The 22,663-nt window shown below is 44.3% G+C and overlaps 1 protein-coding gene across 1 annotated transcript; it reads left to right on the forward strand.

Moving 5' to 3' along the window:
• Positions 1–4,536: 4,536 nt before the first annotated feature.
• Positions 4,537–19,175, forward strand: LOC144502285 (putative G-protein coupled receptor 139). The gene is made up of 2 exons (XM_078226099.1): positions 4,537–4,603; positions 18,250–19,175. Exons 1-2 carry the CDS (start codon positions 4,537–4,539, stop codon positions 19,173–19,175), a joined length of 993 nt encoding a protein of 330 aa, XP_078082225.1.
• The last annotated feature ends 3,488 nt before the right edge of the window (positions 19,176–22,663 follow it).

Consider the following 22,663-nt stretch of genomic DNA (forward strand, 5'->3'; position numbering starts at 1 on the left):
ATGAGCTCAATGCATTCTATGTCCGTTTTGAGCAAGGGGTCAGCGAGGGCCCTGGAAGCCCTGGATGAACCTGTATCTGGGGTCACCATTGCAGATGTCAGAGCAGCTTTCTTGAAGGTCAACCCACGGAAAGCGACTGGCCTGGATGGGGTACCCAGACGAGCACTCAGATCCTGTGCGGATCAGCTGGTGGAGGTATTCACAGAAATCTTCAACCTCTCTTTACAACAATCTGAGGTCCCTTTCTGCTCCAAGAAGACGACCATCATCCCAGTACCTAAGAAAAACCAAGCAGTGTGCCTTAATGACTATTGGCCGGTGGCTCTGACATCCATCATTATGAAGTGCTTCAAGAGATTAGTCATGGCACGAACCAATTCCAGCCTCCCAGACTACCTGGATCCACTACAATTTGCCTACTGCCGCAACAGGTCCACAGCAGACGCCATTTCCCTGGCCCTGCACTCAACCCTGGAACACCGAGATAACAAGGACACATATGTCAGACTCCTATTTATTGACTACAGCTCAGCCTTCAACACTATTATTCCCACGGAACTCATCTCCAAACTCCGTGGCCTGGGCCTCGGCTCCTCCGTCTGCAACTCGATCCTGAACTTCCTAACTCACAGACCACAATCAATAAGGATAGGCAACAACACCTCCTCCACGATAATCCTCAGACCTGGACTTCAGCAAGCAGTGGATATCCCTGTTCATCCTGGTTGGGGAAAGCATGGATTTGCTTTTTTGGCACACAGTCTTCTACACACTTACTAATCCTCAACACCGGTGCCCCACAAGGCTGTGTTCTCAGCCCCCTACTATACTCCTTATACACCTATGACTGTGTGGCCAAATTCTCCTCCAATTCAATTTTCAAGTTTGCTGACGACAATACCGTAGTGGATGGGATCTCAAACAATGACGAGACAGAGAACAGGAATGCGATAGAGAATCTGGTGAACTGGTGCAGCAACAATAATCTCTCCCTCAATGTCAACAAAACGAAGAAGGTTGTCATCGACTTCAGGAAATGTAAAGGAGAATATACCCCTGTCTACATCAACGGGGACAAAGTAGAAAGGGTCTAGAGCTTCAAGTTTTTAGGTGTGCAGATCACCAACAACCTGTCCTGGTCCCCCCATGCCGACACTATAGTTAAGAAAGCCCACCAATGCCGCTACTTTCTCAGAAGACTAAATAAATTTGGCATGTCAGCTACGACTCAAACCAACTTTTACAGATGCACCATAGAAAGCATTCTTACTGGTTGTATCAGAGCTTGGTATGGCTCCTGCTCTGCCCAAGACTGCAAGAAACTACAAAAGGTTGTGAATGTAGCCCAATCCATTACACAAACCAGCCTCCCATCCATTAACTCTGAATATACTACCCACTGCCTCGGCAAAGCAGCCAGCATAATTAAGTACCTCATGCACCCCAAACATTCGCTCTTCCATCTTCTTCCTTTGGGAAAAAGATATAAAAGTCTGAGGTCACGTACCGACCAACTCAAGAACAGCTTCTTCCCTGCTGCTGTCAGACTTTTGAATGGACTTACCTTGTATTAAGTCAATCTTTCTCTCCACCCTAGCTATGACTGTAACACTATATTCTGCATTCTCTCCTTTCCTTCTCCATGAACGGTATGTTTGTCTGTATAGCGCGCAAGAAACAATACTTTTAACTGTACGTTAATACATGTGACAAAAATAAATCAAATCAAAGATCTCTGCAGACAGCGTTTGTGATAAATGTCCTAGATGGCTGGTAGCTGGGTGCTGATGATGTATTGGAATCATATTGAGATGTGGAATCATATTGTGTTGTATTAGATTGAGATGTGGAATCATATTGTGTTGTATCAGATTGAGATGTGGAATCATATTGTGTTGTATTAGATTGAGATATGGAATTATATTGAGTTGTATTAGATTGAGATGTGGAATCATATTGTGTTGTATTAGATTGAGATGTGGAATCATATTGTGTTGTATTAGATTGAGATATGGAATTATATTGTGTTGTATTAGATTGAGATGTGGAATTATATTGAGTTGTATTAGATTGAGATGTGGAATCATATTGTGTTGTATTAGATTGAGATGTGGAATTATATTGAGTTGTATTAGATTGAGATGTGGAATTATATTGAGTTGTATTAGATTGAGATGTGGAATCATATTGTGTTGTATTAGATTGAGATGTGGAATTATATTGAGTTGTATTAGATTGAGATGTGGAATTATATTGAGTTGTATTAGATTGAGATGTGGAATCATATTGAGTTGTATTAGATTGAGATGTGGAATTATATTGAGTTGTATTAGATTGAGATGTGGAATTATATTGAGTTGTATTAGATTGAGATGTGGAATCATCTTGTGTTGTTGCATTAGTAACAGGCACTCGATTATTTGAACTCTGCTATGAGGCAGAGTTCCACTCAGCATGATTCCAGGTCTTTTTATTTTCTGAGCTCGTTTACTCTCATAATCCATCTTACTTTTCTTTATAGCTTTTTTTGTGGCTTTCTGTTGACCTTTAAAGATTCCCAATCCTCTAGCTTTCCACTAATCTTTTCCACTTTGTATGCATTTTCTTTCAATTTTCTTTCATTTTGATGCCCTCCTTTACTTCCTTAGATATCCATGGCTAATTATCTCTTTTTCTACAGTTCTTCTTATCAAAGAACAAAGAAAATTACAGCACAGGAACAGGCCCTTCGGCCCTCCAAGCCTGCATCGACCATGCTGCCCGACTTAACTAAAACCCCTATCCTTCCGGGACTATATCCCTCTATTCCCATCCTATTCATGTATTTGTCAAGACGCCCCTTAAAAGTCACTGCCGTATCTGCTTCCACTACCGCCCCCGGCAACGAGTTCCAGGCACCCATTACAGAATCATAGATAACTACAGTGCAGAAATGGCCCTTTGGCCCGTCGAGTCTGCACCAATGTATGAAAGGTCATGACTAGCTCACCTAATCCCACTTGCCAGCACTTGGCCCATAGCCCTGAATATTTTGATGTGCCAAGTGCTCTTCCAGATACTTTTTAAAGGGTGTGAGGCATCCTGGCTCCACCACCCTGCCAGGTAGCGCATTCCAGACCTTCACCACCCTCTGGGTAAAAACCTTTTTCCTCACATCCCTCCTAAACCTCCTGCCCCTCACTTTTAACTTGTGTCCCCTCGTAACTGGCCCTTCAACTAAGCGGAAAAGCTGCACAGTGTTACGGATAATGTATTAGTATGGACAGAGAATTGGTTAACTAATGAAAAGCAAAGAGTGGGGGTAAATGGGTGTTCTTCTGGTTGGCGATCAGTGACTAGTGGTGTGCCTCAGGGATCAGTGTTGGGACCGCAATTGTTTACGATTTACATAGATGATTTGGAGTTGGGGACCAAGTATAGTGTGCCAAAATTCGCAGATGACACTAAGATGAGTGGCAGAGCAAAGTGTGCAGAGGACGCTGAAAGTCTGCAAAGGGGTATAGATAGTTTAAGTGAATAGGCAAGGGTCTGGCAGATGGAGTACAAGTTGGTAAGTGTGAGGTCATCCATTTTGGTAGGAATAATATCAAAATTGACTGTTATTTAAATGGTAAAAAATTGCAGCGTGCTGCTGTGCAGAGGGACCTGGGTGTCCTTGTGCAGGAATCTCAAGGAGTTGGTTTGCAGGTGCAGCAGGTAATTAAGAAGGCAAATGGAATTTTATCCTTCATTGCTGGAGGGATGGAGTTTAAAAACAGGGAGGTTATGTTGCAGCTGTACAAGGTGCTGGTGAGGCCACACCTGGAGTACTGTGTGCAGTTCTGGTCTCCTTACTTGAGAAAGGATATACTCCCACTGGAGGGGGTGCAGAGGAGATTCACTAGGTTAATTCTCTCTGTCAGAATCTTCTCCTTTCCCAACCACAGACATGCGACTCACTGGTCTGTATTCCCTGGCTTGTCTCTACAATCTTTCTTAAATAGTGGGACCACATTAGCTGTTCTCCAGTCCTCTGGCACCTCCCCAGTGGCCAGAGAGGAACTAAAAATTTGGGTCAGAGTCCCTGCAATTTCCTCCCTCGCCTCCCACAATTAAAGAGGATAACTGTATCCAGGATACAGAGGAACAGCCCTGAGGGAGGCACACTAACATTTGGAATTGAATTATTGAAAGGTCACAGCCAGCTGAAAATCACCATTGAAGCAACATCAGATCTAGAGATGTGGTCTTTGAGATGACAGCACGTTTGGTGGGAGAACACAGTCTCTAATTTTATGAGTTAATTAATGTGATCAGCATTGTCCAGTGTTTGAAACGCAGCAACTCAATCTGAGAAATAAACATGTTCCACACCCTGAACCGATGTCATCATGTGTTTGTACATGTTAAGAAAATCTAAGTTGAGCGATGTTGCAATGCCAATGCCCCAGGGGTGAAACCACATGGTACAAATTGATGGTATAATTGGTTGGATTACCTCAGAGTTAATACAGAGATTACCTGCTGAGCGAAGCAACACGTCACTTCACACTGAAAATGATGTTCGTATTTCAAATGGTCAAGAAAATATTCTACACGATCCTTGGTGTTATTGGTGTTCCTGGTAAGTGACTGTAACCATTGAAGTAGTCTAAATCTGTGTGTGAGCTGCTCTATGATGTTACTCTGTGACTGATTGAATTACCTCCGTTTTACAGACACCTGAGAGGTGATAATATTTACATCAGTCCGATTTCTTGAATAATCTCTGTGGTTTTTCTCTATTTCCTCAACAGATCATAAACCTTTGTTTGTAATTTGCAACGAATCTGAATTATATCATGCAGTGAATATGTATACGGGAGTATCTGTCAGTGTAGAATTGTGGTCATTATCTGGAATGTAATGCTTTGCTTGTATTTGGATGTTTTGCTAGCCAGTGAACTCTTCATTCAGGTGGAGCTGTCTCTATTTTTTCCCAATGCAATAGGATGAACACTGGAAGAGTTTGTTCTGTTGGTTGAAGGCATTATCTAATGACCTTGTCAAGTGAAATATCTCATTTTCCTGTTCTGAAATGAGCTCTTCCAACAGAAACAGATATCGTCTGACATCGCTGTCACAGCTGTTGTCCCAGAAATGATCCCAGTGCTTTGTTTGGGATTTATATACTTTTTAATCTGTGTTACATTTTAAATGTTCTGTGGATCTGTTCCCCTACATTCCCAAACCCCTCCACCATTCAGGCACCTATTCACCAATCGGTTTTGGGAATCTTGTTACTCCTGTTAAGCCCCAGGCCAAAGACTCCAAGGTGTTTTGTGAAGTGAGTCTAGACCCTAAATTCTACATTTGATTTTGGCATTCGGGTGAGCATAATGTGCTTCACTCCAGGCGTGATTGAAGTGACCCACCAGGAAGCTTCTATCAAACAAAGTTTATTTAAGAACACAGTTAGAATATGATAAAAAGATTTATCATAACTTTGACATCGGGACAGATGTAGAACTTTTACATCTGGACAGATGTAGAAATAACAGGGTTGTTGTAGTGGGAGGCTTTAATTTTCCTCATTTTGACTGGGAATCCATTAGGGTTAGGGGTTCGGATGGTGAGGAATTGGTTAAGTGTGTCCAGGAAGGTTTTTTGGAACAATAAGTGGATAGTCTGACTAAAGAGGGGGCTATACTGGACCTAGTGCTAGGGAGTGAGCCCAGCCAGATCATCAAAGTTGCAGTGGGGGAACATGTGGTGAACAGTGACCACAATTCCATAAGCTTTCGGATACTGAGGAAAAGGACGAGTGTTGTCCGAGGGTTAAGGTGCTAAATTGGGAGAAGGCTAACTACAACTAGATTAGGCAAGATTTGGAGGCTGTTGTTTGGGAGAGGCTGTTTGAGGGTAAATCAACATTTGGCATGTGGGAGTCTTTTAAGGAGCAGTTGATCAGAGTGCAGGACAGGCATGTGCCTATGAAAAAGAGGTACAGGAAAGGCAGGATTCGTGGGTGACCAGGGAGTTTAATTTAGATAAATGCGAGGTGATGGATTTTGGTAGAGTGAACCAGGGTAGGACTTAGTTAACGTTCGGGAGTTGGGGAGAGTTATAGAACAAAGAGATCTCGGGATACAGGTTCATAGATCCTTGAAAGTGGAGTCACAGGTGGACAGGGTGGTGAAGAAGGCATTTAGCTTTCTTGGTTTCATTGGTCAGAACATTAAATACAGGAGTTGAGATGTCTTGTTGAAGTTGTACAAGACATCGGTAAGGCCACACTTGGAATACTGTGTGCAGTTCTAGTCACCCTATTATAGAAAGGATATTATTAAACTAGAAAGAGTGCAGAAGAGATTTACTAGGATGCTACCGGGACTTGATGGTTTGAGGTTATAAGGAGAGGCTGGATAGACTGGGACTTTTTTTTCTGGAGCGGAGGAGGCTGAGGGGTGATCTTATAGAGGTCGATAAAATAATGAGGGGCATAGACCAGCTAGATAGTCAATATCTTTCCCCAAAGGTAGGGGAGTTTAAAACTAGAGGACATAGGTTTAAAGTGAGAGGTGAGAAATACAAAAGTGTCCAGAGGGGCAATTTTTTCACACAGAGAGTGGTGAGTGTCTGGAACAAGCTGCCAGAGGTAATAGTAGAGGCAGATATAATTTTGTCTCTTAAAAAGCATTTAGACAGTTACACAGGTAAGATGGGTATGGAGGGATGTGGGCCAAATGTGAAAGTACAGTTAAAAGTGAAGGTAAGAGTTTTATAAATTTTCTTAAATAATTTAATTGGTGCTAGAAATGTCAGTCAGTGGGGTTAAGTGCTGCACTTGTGAGATATGGGAGATCCGTGACACTTCCAGCATCTCGGATGACTACATCTGCAGGAAATACACCCAATTGCAGCTCCTTACAGAATGCATGGATAGGTTGGAGCAGCAGTTGGATGCACTTAGGAGCATGAAGGAGGCGGAAAGCGACATAGATAGGAGCTTTAGAGACGTGGTTACACCGAAGGTGCAGGCAGATAGATGGGTGATCGCTAGAAGGGGCAGGCAGTCAGTGCAGGAATCCCCTGTGGTCATCCCTCTCTCTAACAAGTATACTGTTTTGGATACTGTTGGGGGGGAGATGGCCTATCAGGGGATACCAGCAGCAGCAGCCAAAGCAGTGGCACCACGGCTGGCCCTGTTGTTAAGCAGGGAGAGACAAAGAAGACTAGAGCAATAGTTATAGGGGACTCTATAGTTAGGGGTGCAGATAGACGCTTCTGTGGACGTGAAAGAGACTCCAGGATGGTATGTTGCCTCCCTGGTGCCAGGGTCCAGGATGTCTCTGAACGGACAGAAAGCATTCTGAAGGGAGAGGGTGAACAGCCAGAGGTCGTGGTACATATTGGTACTAACAACATAGGCAGGAAGAGTGATGAGGTCCTGCAGCAGCAGTTTAGGGAGTTAGGTAGAAAGTTAAAAAGCAGGACCTCTAGGGTTGTAATCTTAGGATTATTCCCTGTGCCAAGTGCCAGTGAGGCTAGAAACAGGAATATAGTACAGCTCAACACGTGGCTAAACAGCTGGTGTAGAAGGGAGGGTTTCAGATATCTGGACCATTGGGGTCTCTTTCGGGACAGGTGGGACCTGTACAAGAAGGACGGGTTGCATCTAAACTGGAGGGGCATAAATATTCTGGCCGGGAGGTTTGCTAGTGTCACACAGGAGGATTTAACCTAGTTTGGCAGTGGGGGGCTGGGAACCAAAACAAAGATGAACTAACTGAAGGGGAACTGGAGAGTAGGGCCAGTAAGACTCAGAGGAAGAGCAGGCAGGGTGTGGTTGCTAATCAGAGAGGGTCTGGTGGACTGAAGTGTATTTGTTTCAATGTGGGAAGTTTAACAGGTAAGGCAGGTGAAATTAGGGCTTGGATTAGTACTAGGAACTATGATGTTGTTACAGAGATTTGGTTAAGGGAAGGACAGGATTGGCAGCTTAATGTTCCAGGATACAGATGTTTCAGGCAGGATAGATGGGGATTTAAAAGGGGTGGGGGAGTTGCACTACTGGTTAAGGAGAATATCACAGCTGTACTACGGGAGGACACCTCGGAGGGCTCATACAGCGAGGCAATATGGGTAGAGCTCAGGAATAGGAAAGGTGCAGTCATAATGTTTTGGGTTTACTATAAGCTGCCCAACTGCCAGCAGGTGGTAGAGGAATGGACATGTAGGCAGATTTTGACAAGGTGTAAAAATAACAGGGTTGTTGTGGGAGATTTTAACTTGCCCTATATTGACTGGGACTCACTTTGTGCTAGGGGCGTGGATGGGGTAGAGTTCGTAAGGAGCATCCAGGAGGGCTTCTTGAAACAGTATGTAGATAGTCCAACTGGGGAAGGGACCTGGTATTGGGAAATGAGCCCGGCTAGTGGACGTATTACGTGTCAGTAGGGGAGCAGTTCGGGAACAGTGACCATAATTCAGTAAGCTTTAAGTTACTGGTGGATAAAGATAAGTGGAGTCCTCAAGTTAAGGTGCTGAATTGGGGGAAGGCTAATTACAACAATATTAGGCAGGAACTGAAGAATGTAGATTGAGGGCAAATCCACACCTGGTATGTGGGAGGCTTTCAAGTGTAAGTTGATAGGGATTCAGGACCGGCACATTCCTGTAAGGATGAAGGATAAGTATGGCAAGTTTTGGGAACCTTGGATAATGAGAGATATTGTGAGCTTAGTCAAAGAGAAAAAGGAAGCATTTGTCAAAGCTAGGAGGCTGGGAACACACGAAGCAAGTGTGGAATATAAGGAAAGTAGAAAGAAACTTAAGCAAGGAGTAAGGAGGGCTAAAAGGGGTCATGAAAAAGCATTGGCCAGCAGGATTAAGGGAAATCCCAAGGCTTTCTATACATATGTAAAGAGCAAGAGGGTAGCCAGGGAGAGGGTGGCCCACTCAAGGATAGGGGAGGGAGTCTATGAGTGGAGCCAGAGGAAATGTACGAGGTATTAAATGAGTACTTTGTGTCAGTATTCACCAAAGAGAAGGAGTTGGTGGACGATGAGGCTGGGAAAGGATGTATCGATAGTTTGAGTCATGTCGAGATCAAAAAATAGGAGGTATTGGGGTTCTTGAGAAACATTAAGGTAGACAAGTCCCCAGGACCAGATGAGATATACCCCAGAATACTGAAAGAAGCAGGGGAGGAAATTGCTGGGGCCTTGAGAGAAATCTTTGTATCTTCACTGGCTACAGGGGAGGTCCCAAAGGATTGGAGAATAGCCAATGTTGTTCCTTTGTTTAAGAAGGGTAGCAAGAATAATCCAAATAATTACTCGCCGGTGAGTCTTGCTTCAGTGCTGGGGAAATTATTGGAGAGGATTCTTTGAAACAGGATTTATTCCCACTTGGAAATAAGTGGATGTATTAGCGAGAGGCAACATGGTTTTGTGAAGGGGAGATCGTGCCTCACTAACTTGATCGAGTTTTTCAAGGAAGTGATGAAGATGATTGATGAGGGTAGGGCAGTGGATGTTGTCTACATGGACTTCAGTAAGGTCCCTCATGGCAGACTGGTGCAAAAGGTGAAGTCGCATGGGATCAGAGGTAGCTAGCAAGGTGGATACAGAACTGGCTCAATCATAGAAGACAGAGGGAAGCAGTGGAAGGGTGTGTTTCTGAATGGAGGGCTGTGACAAGTGGTGTTCCTCAGGGATCAGTGCTGGGACCTTTGCTGTTTGTAATATATATAAATGATTTGGAGGAAAATGTAACTGGTTTGATTCGTAAGTTTGCGGACGACACAAAGGTTTGTGGATTTGCGGACAGTGATGAGGATCATCAGAGGATACAGCAGGATATAGATCAGCTGGAGACTTGGGCGGAGAGATGGCAGATGGAGTTTAATCCGGACAAATGTGAGATAATGCATTTTGGAAGGTCTAATACAGGTAGGAAATATACAGTAAATGGCAGAACCCTTACGAATATTGATAGGCAGAGGGATCTGGGTGTAAACGTACACAGGTCACTGAAAATGGTAACACAAGTGGAGAAGGTAGTCAAGAAGGCATACAGCATGCTTGCCTTCATCGGCCGGGGCATTGAGTTTAAAAATTGGCAAGTCATGTTGCAGCTTTATAGAACCTTAGTTAGGCCGCACTTGGAATATAGTGTTCAATTCTGGTCGCCACACTACCAGAAGGATGCGGAGGCTTTGGAGAGGGTACAGAAAATATTTATCAGGATGTTGCCTGGTATGGAAGGCATTAGCTATGAGGTGAGGTTGGAGAAACTTGGCTTGTTCTCACCGGAACGACGGGGGTTGAGGGGCGATTTGATAGAAGTCTACAAGATTATGAGAGGCATGGACAGAATGGATAGTCAGAAGCTTTTTCCCAGGGTGGAAGAGTCAATTACTAGTGGGCATAGGTTTAAGGTGCGAGGGGCAAGGGTTTAAAGGAGATGTACGAGGCAAGTTTTTTACAGAGGATGGTGGGTGCCTGGAACGTGCTGCCGGGAGAGGTAGTGGAAGCAGATACAATAGTGACTTTTAAGGGGTGTCTTGACAAATACATGAATAGGGATGGGAATAGAGGGATATGGTCCTGGAAGGGTAGGGGGTTTTAGTTCAGTCGGGCAGCATGGTCGGTGCAGACTTGGAGGGCTGTTCCTGTGCTGTAATTTTCTTTGTTCTTTGTTCTAAATGCGGGCAATTGGGATTAGCTTTGGGGTTTAAAGAAAAAAGGGTGGCATGGACATGTTGGGCCGAAGAGCCTGTTTCCATGCTGTAAACCTCTATAATTCTATGACTATGACTCTATGACCAGGGAAATTGTGAGTCGAGTCAAAAAGAAAAAGGATGCATACATGAGGTCGAGGCAATTAAAAACAGATGAACAATTTGAAGAATACAGGGAAAGTAGAAAAGAGCTCAAACAGGGAGTTAGAAGGGCAAGAAGGGGTCATGAAATGTCCTTGGCAGACAGGATTAAGGAGAATCTCAAGGCATTTTATACATATATTAGGAACAAGTGGGTAGCTGGAGAAAGAGTTGGTCTACTTAAGGAAAAAGGAGGGAAATTATTTGTCGGACCAAAGGAAGTGGGTGAGATCCTTACTGAGTACTTTGCGTCAGTATTCACAAAGGAGAGGACACGTCGATTGATGGTGTCTCGGAGAGGTGTGTAAACCCTCTAGAACAAGTCATCATTCCGAGGGAGGAAGTGTTAGGTGTATTAAAAAGCATTAAGGTAGACAAATCCCCAGGGCCAGATGGCATCTATCCCAGATTACTGAGGGAGTAAAAGAGATGAAATTGCTGGGCCTCCAACAGAAATCTTTGTTTCTTCGTTGGCCACTGGTGAGGTCCCAGAGGATTGGAGGATAGCCAATGTTGTCCTGTTATTTAAAAAGGGTAGCAAGGGTAACCTGGGTAATTATAGGCCAGTGTGCTTGACGTCGGTGACAGTGAAATTGTTGGAGAAGATTCTTAGGAATAGGATCTATACACATTTGGAACTGAATGGTCTTGTTAGCGACAGATAGCATGGCTTTGTATGAGGGAGGTCATATCTCACTAATTTAATTGGGTTTTTTGAGGAGGTGACAAAAATGATTGATGAGGGAAGGGCTGTGGATTGTCTACATGGACTTTAGTAAAGCATTTGACATGGTCCCTCATGGCAAGCTGGTGCAAAAGATTAAATTTCATGAGATCAGGGGTGAACTAGCTGGGCCATAGAAGGCAGAGAGTAGCGGTGGAAGGGTGTTTTTCTGAATGGAAGCCTGTAGCTAGTGGTGTTCCGCAGGGATCAATGCTGGGACCTCTGCTGTTTGTAATATATATAAATGACTTGGAAGAAAACGTAGCTGGTCTGATTAGCAAGTTTGTGGATGATACTAAGATTGGCGGAGTAGCGGATAGTGATGAAGATTGTCAGAGAATACAGCAGGATATTGATAGGCTGGAAAATTGGGCAGAGATATGACAGATGGAATTTAATTCAGACAAATGCGAGGTGATGCATTTTGATAGATCCAATTCGGGTGGGAGCTATAAAATAAATGGTAGAACGATCAGGAGCATAGACACACACAGAGATCTGGGCATCGAGTATAAAAATTGGCAAATTATGTTACAGTTGTATAAAACGTTGGTTTGGCCACATTTGGAATACCATGTCCAATTCTGGTCACCACACTACCAGAAGGATGTGGAGGCTTTGGAGAGAGTGCAGAAAAGGTTTACCAGGATGTTGCCTGGTATGGAGGATATGAGCTATGAAGAGAGATTGAATAAACTGGGATTGTTCTCCCTGGAAAGACGAAGGCTGAGGGGCGACCTGATAGAAGTTTATAAAATTATGGGTGGTATGGATAGGGTGAACAGTTGGAAGCTTTTTCCCAGGGCAGAAATGATAATCACAAGGGGGCACAAGTTCAAGGTAAGGGGGGAAAAGTTCAGTGGAGATGTGCAGGGGAAGTTTTTTTTACACAGAGGGTGGTGGGGGCCTGGAATGCACTGCTAAGTGAGGTGGTTGAGGCAGTTACGTTCGTCACATTTAAGACTTACCTTGATAAACATGAACAAACGGGAAGTAGAGGGATACAGGCGGTTGGTTTAGACGGGTAAACATGATTGGCGCAGCTTGGAGGGCTGAAGGGCCTGTTCCTGTGCTGTACTATTCTTTGTTCTTTTACCAATTACAAGAATTAAACACAACACAGTATAAACCCCAACAGCTAACTATCGTTGTTGTTATCAATTACAAGGAACAAAGTACAGCACAGGAACAGGCCCTTCGGCCCTCCAAGCCTGTGCCGATCATGATGCCCTAACTAAAAATAAAAATCTTCTGCCCTTACTCGGTCTGTATCCCTCTATTCCCTCCCTATTCATGTACCCATCCAGATGCCTCTTAAATGTTGCTAATGTGCCTGCTTCCACCACCTCCTCTGGCAGCGCGTTCCAGGCACCCACCACTCTCTCCTTGAAAAACTTCACCTGCACATCTCCCTTGAACTTTCCCCCTCTCAACTTGAACCTGTGCCCCCTTGTAAATGACACTTCCACCCTGGGAAAAAGCCTCTTGACTATCCACCTTGTCTGTGCCTCTCATAATTTTGTAGACCTCTATCAGGTCTGCCCTCATCCTCCGTCTTTCCAGTGAAAATAATCCTAGTTTATTCAACCTCTCAGAGTCATAGAGGTTTACAGCATGGAAATAGGCCCTTCGGTCCAACTTGTCCATGCCGCCCTTTTTTTTTAATCCCCTAAACTAATCCCAATTGCCAGCATTTGGCCCATATCCCTCTAAACCCATCGTACCCATGTAACTATCTAAATGCTTTTTAAAAGATAAAATTGTACCCGCCTCTACTACTACCCCTGGCAGCTTGTTCCAGACACTCACACCCTCTGTGAAAAAATTGCCTCTCTGGACACTTTTGTATCTCTCCCCTCTCACCTTAAACCTATGCCCTCTAGTTTTAGACTCCCCTACCTATGGGAGAAGATATTGACTATCTAGCTGATTTGTGCCCCTCATTATGTTATAGACCTCTATCGGGTCATCCCTCAGCCTCCTACGCTCCAGAGAAAAAAAGTCCCAGTCTATTCAGCCTGTCCTTAGAACTCAATCCATCAAGTCCCGGTAGCATCCTAGTAAAGGTTTTCTGCACTCTTTCTAGTTTAATAATATCCTTTCCATAATAGGGTGACCAGAACTGCACACAATATTCCAAGTGTGGCCTTACCAATGTCTTGTACAACTTCAACAAGATGTCCCAACTCCCGTATTCAATGTTCTGACTGATGAAACCAAGCATGCCGAATGCCTTCTTCACCACTCTGTCACCTGTGACTCCACTTTCAAGGAACTATGAACATGTACCCCTAGATCTCTTTGTTCTGTAACTCTCCCCAACGCCCTACCATTAACTGAATAAGTCCTGCCCTGGTTCAATCTACCAAAATGTATTACCTCGCATTTGTCTAAATTAAACTCCATCTGCCATTCGTCAGCCCACTGGCCCAATTGATCAAGATCCCACTGCAATTGGAGATAACCTTCCTCAGTGTCCACCGTGCCACCAATCTTGGTGTCATCTGCAAACTTACTAACCATGCCCCCTCTCCTCATAGACAACACACCCGAGACCAGGTAACATCCTGGTGAACCTTCTTTGCACTCTCTCCAAAACTTCCACGTCCTTCTGGTAATGTGGTGACCAGAACTGCACGCAATACTCCAAATGCGGCCTAACCAAGGTTTTATATAGCTGCAACATGATTTCCCAACTTTTGTACTCAATGCCCCGGCTGATGAAGGCTAGCATGCCATGTGCCTTCTTGATCACCTTGGCCACCTGTGCTGCCACTTTTAGGGAACTGTGGACCTGCACGCCCAGATCCCTCTGTATGTTAATGTTCCTAAAGGTTCTGCCATTTACAGTATAATTCACACCTAAATTTGATCCTCCAAAATGCATCACCACGCATTTGTCCGGATTAAACTCCATCTGCCATTTCTGTGCCCAAGTCTCCAATCTATCTCTATCCTGTTGTATCCTCTGACAATCCCCGGCACTATCAGCAACTCCATCAATCTTCCTGTCATCCACAAACTTACTAATCAGACCCCTCACATTTTCCTCCAGATCATTTATATATACTACAAACAACAGAGGTCCGTGCAGAGGTCAATACCATTAACAATGAGTTCAGGTCATTAGTTACATTCTTCCTCTGCATTCACTGGGATTTGAATCTGAATCTGGATGTGAAATTATATTTCAGTTTGCGGAGGCTTTGTCATTGATGTGTTGTGGGAAGGACAGTGATCCCAATGCTGATTCCTGTGATTCATCACATCCCACGCTCCACCAATCTGAATAAACCCCTGCAAACACAATTTTCTGTTGGTGTTTTTGTTGCCGGATTGCTGTCCATGCAGCTTCCTGTCACCAAACTCTCCTTGCTCTGAGGTTGGTTCTGAGTCTGGCATTTTGTAACTTCCCCGAAGGAGCAGAGAAAATCAACATTTTTTGCATCCATCTGTCTAATCGCATCTATAAATTCTGCTGAAAAGGATTCAATAAATTTGTTCAATTATAACCATATTTTTGGAATATCTTTTCTTTATTGATTCAGGGGTCATGTGTGTCACTGCCCGAGTGAACATTTATTGACTATCCATAAAAACTCTTGGTTTCCTCCCATATTCTGAAAGATGTGTTGGTGAGGGTGCATTGACCCGAACAGGCGCCGGACTGTGGCGACTAGCGGAATTTCACAGTAACTTCATTGCAGTGTTAATGTAAGCCTTGCTTGTGACTAATAAATAAACTTTATTTTAACTTTACTTTACTTTACAATGCTGTTAGGGAGTGAGTTCCTGGAGGTTGAGCAAGTCAGATGCTGATTGGCATGGAGAGGTCATGGTGTCCTAATGTTTCACGTGCCACTGTTGTTTCATATGGTTTTGGTCATGTGTTTGGTAGGTGCCATCTGAGGAGCATTACTGGGTACCCACCGTGATATTGTATATGCCCACAGGGCTGTGTTGGTGGTGGAGGGAGAGACTGTTAGTACAAGGGGTGGTACTCCTGTATAGTGTCAAGCTCCCTGTGAGTGGAAAATCATGTCTCACAAATTTGATTGAATTTTCTGAAGGGGTAACCAAGAAGGCAGTTGATGTTGTCTACATGGACTTTAGCAAGGCCTTTGACAAGGTACCGCATTGTAGATTTTTGCATAATGTTAAATTTCACGGGATCCAGGGTGAGGTAGTTAAATGGATACAAAATTGGCTTGACAACAGAAGCCAGAGGGTGGTTGTAGAGGGTTGTTTTTTCAAACTGGAGGTCTGTGACCAGCGGTGTGCCTCAGGGATCGGTGCTGGGTCCACTGTTATTTATCATTTATATTAAAATGATTTGGATGAGAATTTAGGAGGCATGGTTAGTAAATTTGCAGATGATACCAAGATTGGTGGCATAGTGGACAGTGAAGAAGGCGGGCAATTGGTACCAGCTTTATGTAAGAGCTTGAGGGCATGGACAAGTTGGGCTGAAGGGCCTGTTTCCATGCTGTGAACCTCAATGACTCTATGATTCTATGACTGTAACCTGCTCTTGTAGCCACAGTATTTACATGGCTAGTCCAATTGAGTTTCTGGTCAATGGTAACACCCAGATATTAATACTGGAGGAATTCAGTGAATGTAAATGGGCAATGGTGAATTTCTGTCTTGTTGGAGGTGGTCATTACTAACACTTTTATGACAGGAATGTTACTGGCCACTTGTCAGCCCAAGCCTGGATATTGTCCAGATCTTGCTGCATTTGAACATGGACTGCTTCAGTATCTGAGGAGTCATGAATGGTGCTGAACATTGTGCAATCATTGGCAAACATCCCCATTTCTGACCTTATGATGGAGGGAAGGTCATTGATGAAGCAGCTGAAGATTGTTGGGCCGAGGACACTACCCTGAGGGACTCCTGCAGAGATGTCCTGGAGCTGGGATGACTGACCCTCCACTACCACAACCATCTCCCTTTGTGCCAGGTATACATCAACAGAAGGAAAGTTTCCCTGATTCCCATTGACTCCAGATAAATTCGGAATAGCTGATTCCACACTCAGTCAACTGTGAACTTTATATCAAGGACAGTTATTCTCACCTCACCACAGGAGTTCATATCTCTTGTCCAGGTTTGGCCTCAGGGTGTAATGAGATACCGAGCTGAGTGACGCGAGCGGAACCCGCGCTGGTTGTCAGTGGGCAGGTTTCTTTCAAAGCAAGTTCTGCTCGATTGCACTTTTGACAATGCTCTCCACAACTTTACTGATAATCAAGAACAAGGAACAGTACAGCACAGGAACAGGCCCTTCAGCCCACCAAGCCTGCGCCGATCATGTTGTCCTATCAAGACCAACCCCCTGTATCCCTCTATTCCCCGCCTGTTCATGTGTCCATCCAGTTAAGTCTTAAATGTGACTAATGTAACTGCCTCAACCACCTCACTTGGCAGTGCACCCCAGGCCTCCACCGCCCTCTGTGTAAAAAACTTCCCCCGCACGTTTCCATTGAACCTTTCCCCTCTTATCTTGAACTTGTGCCCCCTTGCGATTGTCATTTCTGCCCTGGGAAACAGCTTCCAACTGTTCACCTTAGAGAAGACATATGAAACCTGAATTGTCTGGGGGTTGGACTTGTCCTGCTTTTTGTGTACAGGATAGACCCTGATGATTTTCCACATTGCTGTGTTGGTGCCAGTATTGTAGCTACACTGGAACAGCTTGATCAGGGCCACAGAGAGTTCTGGATCAGCAGGAGTTGGAATATCCAGTCTCTTCGGCTGTTTATTCATAACATGTTTAGGAATTGAATTGGCTTAAGGCCTCAATTTGTGATGCTGAGGATCTCCGGAGGAGACGCTTCTGGCTGAAGATTGCTGCGAATGCTTCAGTCTTATCTTTTGCACTGATGTTCAGGGCTCCTCCATCATTGAGGACTCAGACACAGATAGGGTTCACACAGGGAAAGGGTTCATGCATGGAGAGGGTTCACGCATGGAGAGGGTTCAGAGACTGAGAGGATTCATGGAGGGGACACACTGAGGGTTTACACAATGGGGGCTTCATTTACACCTGGTGAGGGTAACAGCCGTGTGACGATGCAAACCTAGTGAGTGGCCACACCTCTGTGTGCAGGACAATGGAGAAGGTTTGAACCTGGTGAGGGATGCCATAGGAATGAGTCTGAATTGGGAAAGTGTACGGACCTGTCAAAGATCCTCATTCATGTGGTACTGAACCTGGTGATGGTCCAAACCCGATGATATTTGGAAGGCAGCCATGGTGCAAACCTGGGGAGGAATTGAAACCAGACAATCAATAGTCCAACCCCTGTGCCTCACCACCCTAAACACCAAGTGTTATCAGGTGGCACAGTGGTTAGCACTGCTGCCTCACAATGCCAGGGACCCGGGTTCAATTCCAGCCTAGGGTCACTGGGTGCTCCAGTTTCCTCCCACACTCCAAAGATGTGCAGGTAGGGTGGATTGGCCATGTTAAATGCACAGGATTATGGGGATTGAGGTGAGCCTGCATGAAGGTGAGAGTTTCGGTGCAGACTCGATGGGCTGAGTTGCCTCTTTCTGCACTGTGGGGATTCTATGTATATCCCTCGGCCTGACGCCCCCAATCACCATTTCCAGTCAGACAAAGACAATGCATCAGTCAATGTACAGTCTCTTTTCCATTTCTCTCTTACAGTGAATTTATTGGCGATTGTCATTCTAACCCGGGGAAAGTGTGGCCTGTCCGTCTGCACCACTCGCTACCTGGTGGCCATGGCGATGTCAGATCTGATGCTCATTGTCACTCAAGTCATACTGTGGAGGGTCATTTATTATTATTTTGGATATAGTTTCCTGGACATCACTCCTGTCTGTCGTGTTCACTATGTCTTGAATTATGCAGCAATGGACTGTTCCGTCTGGTTCACCGTCACTTTCTCCTTTGACCGATTTGTGGCCATCTGTTGCCAGAAGATGAAAATTAAATATTGCACCGGGAAAACGGCGGCTGTCGTTCTGGGAACAACCGGCACCCTGCTCTGTTTAAAAAACATCCCCTTCTACTTTACACAGGAACCTGGAGAGATAATAGACAATATACCGTGGTTCTGTATTGAGAAGTCGAGTTATTACACTGACCCAGGATGGGTGGTATTTGATTGGTTTGACACAGTTTTAACCCCATTGATCCCATTTGTTTTAATTCTGTTGATCAACGCTTTTACAGTCAGACACATTTTAGTGGCTAGTCGAGTCCGGAAGGGACTGAGGGCTCAGACTAAAGGGGAGGATCACAGTGACCCAGAGATGGAGAGCAGAAGAAAGTCTGTGATTTTACTCTTCACCATATCCGGAAGTTTCATTCTCATGTGGTTGTTGAGTGTCATATATTTCTTATATTATAAAATTACTGGAGCAGATCCCAATTATTACACCGATTCGGAATATATATTTCAACAAGTTGGATATATGTTGAAGAACTTTAGTTGCTGCACAAACACGTTTATTTACGTGGTGACTCAGTCCAACTTCAGGGAGCAGATCAAGATTGCGGTAAAATCTCCACTCACATCAATTCACCAATTATTGAACAACAAAAAAACTGACACCAGACCACTTTAATTCCCAGCAAATTAGGAGCTCGGGCTGATGATTGACAGAGAAATCAGCCAATCTGGAACTGGGATCCATTGACACGTACAGCACCTAAGCCAATCAGGAAGAAGTATGCAGTGATTGACTTTTTTCCTACCAAATCAGATCATTCCATTTTGAGATGGATAATAGATGTATCCAATGAACATGAACCAAAGAAAACAGCAAATCAGGAAGCTCTATCCGATCCTCACAACAATGTAAACCAATCAGCGTGCTGAGCATGCTTACAACCGAACACATCAGCCAATAAGATTTGTCCAGTTGCTATCAGTGGCTGTGGCCAATCAGCAATCTAATATAATCCTCACCCCTTAGCAGAGTAAACCATCCAATCAGAGTCTCGATATTTGGCTGCCAGCCAATGGAAAGAGACCAAAATGTGAACAGATTCCACCATGCTCATTGGAGCAGACAGCCTGAGTGACATCGGCCTGAACCAATCAGCAAACGGTGTTTGCTTAGCCTGTGCAAGAACAATGGCAATAACCCTGAAATTCTAACCAATAGAAGAGGGCTTTTCTCAACTCCACACTGACATTGACCCGCCCACATTGTTGGTCACCAAACTTTGAACCAATGGGTGAAAGACCTTGCAGCTCATTGAAAAATCATAGCACAGACTGGGACAGAGAGAGACGGACAGAGAAAGAGAAAAATAGAGAGACAGACAGAGAGAGAGAGACAAACAAGACTGGGGCAGAGAGAGAGACTGTGAAAGAAAGAGGGCGAGAGAGAGACTGGGGTAGAGAGACTTATGCAATCCCATGTATTTAACCTCTAATAGTGAAGTCGATGTTAAATGTTTAAACACACTTTATTTTGGAGCTACTTCGAAAACTCTCATTGTCCACTATTTAACTGAAGGTTGATTTATGCTTGCATGTGATCCTGGCCAGAGTTTTGCTGCAAGGCTATCAGTCTTTTCTCTTGTTCCAGATGTTGTCGTCTTCTGTGAATGTTGGGTTTGAGACTTCACTGGACACAAGCTCTTTGTGTTACCATTCTTAGACCCCAAAAGTTCATTGATCAGAAACCCGACCACATTGTTTGATTAGGCCAATGGAGAAGCCAGCACAGATCGGGTCTGCACACCCCATGGTGGTCAGGCCTCACTGCACATAACTGACAGTCCAATGCCCACATAAGGAAACACTGGCTCCAAAAACTCTGCAAACAGCTCCTTGTTTGGGAACAAGTTGTGCCACGGTTATGTCCTTCAATAAGTCTCAGGCCATCTTGGCCACAGGAAAACCCAGCATGCTGAACAAAACAACTTTGACCCAAAAATGGCTTACTTGATTGAATATCATTCAGATTATTGAAAGTGAAATCCCTGCAGGCCTTGCAGCCCCAGAGAGGAAAGTGTGGCTGGCCCAATCAGATTATCCATGATCTTTGTTAAATCTTGCCACACTCAATAACTACTCACAGGCAGGCATCAGGGAACACAACTCTTTATTCCGGTTTATTCACTCCACCCTCCAAACATAGACTGCCCACTCTGGGCAGATCCCAGCAGCTCACCCCACACCCAAGGTCACATGACCCATTCCCTTATGTTGGGGACATAGAAAACAATTTTATTGAATGGTGGGGCGAGATTCAGAAGATTAATGGCCCAATCCCACTCCTAATTTTTCCATTTTTGTGTGCTACTAGAAATCGAAATCTTCATGATTGGGAAGTTTTGATGGCTGGGAAAATGATTCAAGATAAAGACAAAACAAAACATGTTGAATTGTTGGAAATAATTCTGCGTCTACTCTTAATATCACATATGGACCAATCAGCTTAAACATAAATGAAAATGTGTCATGCTGTATGTAGGCTGTGCTCAAATGAAAGCAGATCCGACAATGTCTCACAGGTATGTGATGATGCTGGATTAAAGCAAATTACTGTGGATGCTGGAATCTGAAACCAAAAGAGAAAATGCTGGAAAATCTCGGCAGGTCTGGCAGCATCTGTAAGGAGAGAAAAGAGCTGACGTTTCGAGTCCAGATGACCCTTTGTCAAAGTGGTGTTGATGTAATGATACTGTCCTTTTAAGAAATATATTTAGATTATACTCAGCTAATAATGAAAGTGAATGAAATGTTGGCATTTATTGCTAAAGGAATAGAATATAAAGATAAAGAAGTATTGCTGCAACTATACAAGGCATTGGTGAGGCCGCACCTGGAGTATTGGGCACAGTTTTAGTCCTCTTATTTGAGGAAAGATGTAGTGGCGTTGGAGGCAGTTCAGAGGAGGTTCACTGGATTGATTCTAGAGATGAGGGGTTTGTCGTATGAAGAGAGATTGAACAGTTTAGGCTGACACTCTCTGGAATTTAGAAGAATGAGGGGAGATCAAATTGAGATACACAAGATGATGAAAGGTACAGATAAAGTAGACATGGAGCGGATGCTTCCGCTGGTGGGGCATTCTCGGATGAGAGATCATAGTCTTAGGATAAGGGGGAGCAAATTTAAAACAGAGTTGAGGAGAAACTACTTCTCCCAAAGGGTTGTGCATCTGTGGAATTCACTATCCCAAAGTGTGGTGGATGCTGGGACAGTGAATAAATTTAAGGAGGAGTTGGACAGATTTTTAATTGGTGATGGGTTGAAGGGTTATGGGAATGTTGTACCTGTTAATTCTCAGATACTTTCAACCAGTTTACTTACTCCAAGGTTTGACCCCGGTGTCCTTATTTGCAAGATGGACAAAGGACAAACACAAGTAAAGGTTCAACAAGTTTATTAATAATAACACTATTAACCCTTAAATTACCCACATAAAACAAGAGGATACCCCAGCAGATTCAAGTATACTACCCGTAAAGATGGTTTGGTTGAACTGCAGGCCCGATTCTCTGAGTCCCTCTGGTCCGTTGTCACGAAGGTGAGTCTCGATGGCAGCTTCTTAGAACATTGAAGAAATACAGCACAAACAGGCCCTTCGGCCCACAAGTTGCGCTGGTCATATCGCTACCTACCTAGGCATATATATAGGCTTACCTATAACCCTCAATCATATTAAGTTCCATGTACTCATCCAGACCCTATCGAGTTTGCCTCCACCACCACTGACGGCAGCCGATTCCACTCACCCACCACCCTCTGAGTGAAAAACTTACCCCTGACATCTCCTCTGTACCTACTCCCCAGCACCTTAAACCTGTGTCCTCTCGTAGCAGCCATTTCAGCCCTGGGAAAAAGCCTCCGAGAATCCACCCGATCTATACCTCTCAACATCTTGTACACCTCTATCAGTTCGCCTCTCATCCTTCGTCTCTCCAAGGAGAAAAGACCGAGTTCCCTCAACCTATCCTCATAAGGCATGCCAACCAATCCAGGCAACATCCTTGTAAATCTTCTCTGCACCCTTTCAATAATTTCCACATCCCTCCTGTAATGAGGCGACCAGAACTGAGCACAGTACTCCAAGTGGGGTCTTATAAAGCTGCA

This window comes from Mustelus asterias, chromosome 13 (assembly GCF_964213995.1).
Source record: "Mustelus asterias chromosome 13, sMusAst1.hap1.1, whole genome shotgun sequence".
Taxonomy (NCBI): Eukaryota; Metazoa; Chordata; class Chondrichthyes; order Carcharhiniformes; family Triakidae; genus Mustelus; species Mustelus asterias.

What these genes read in the sequence shown, in the direction of transcription:
- LOC144502285 (XM_078226099.1), top strand. Translation starts at nt 4,537, where the DNA reads ATGATGTTCGTATTTCAAATGGTCAAGAAAATATTCTACACGATCCTT. An exon ending in TGGTGTTATTGGTGTTCCTG is followed by an intron (nt 4,604 to 18,249) that starts GTAAGTGACTGT and finishes TCTCTCTTACAG; the next exon opens with TGAATTTATTGGCGATTGTC.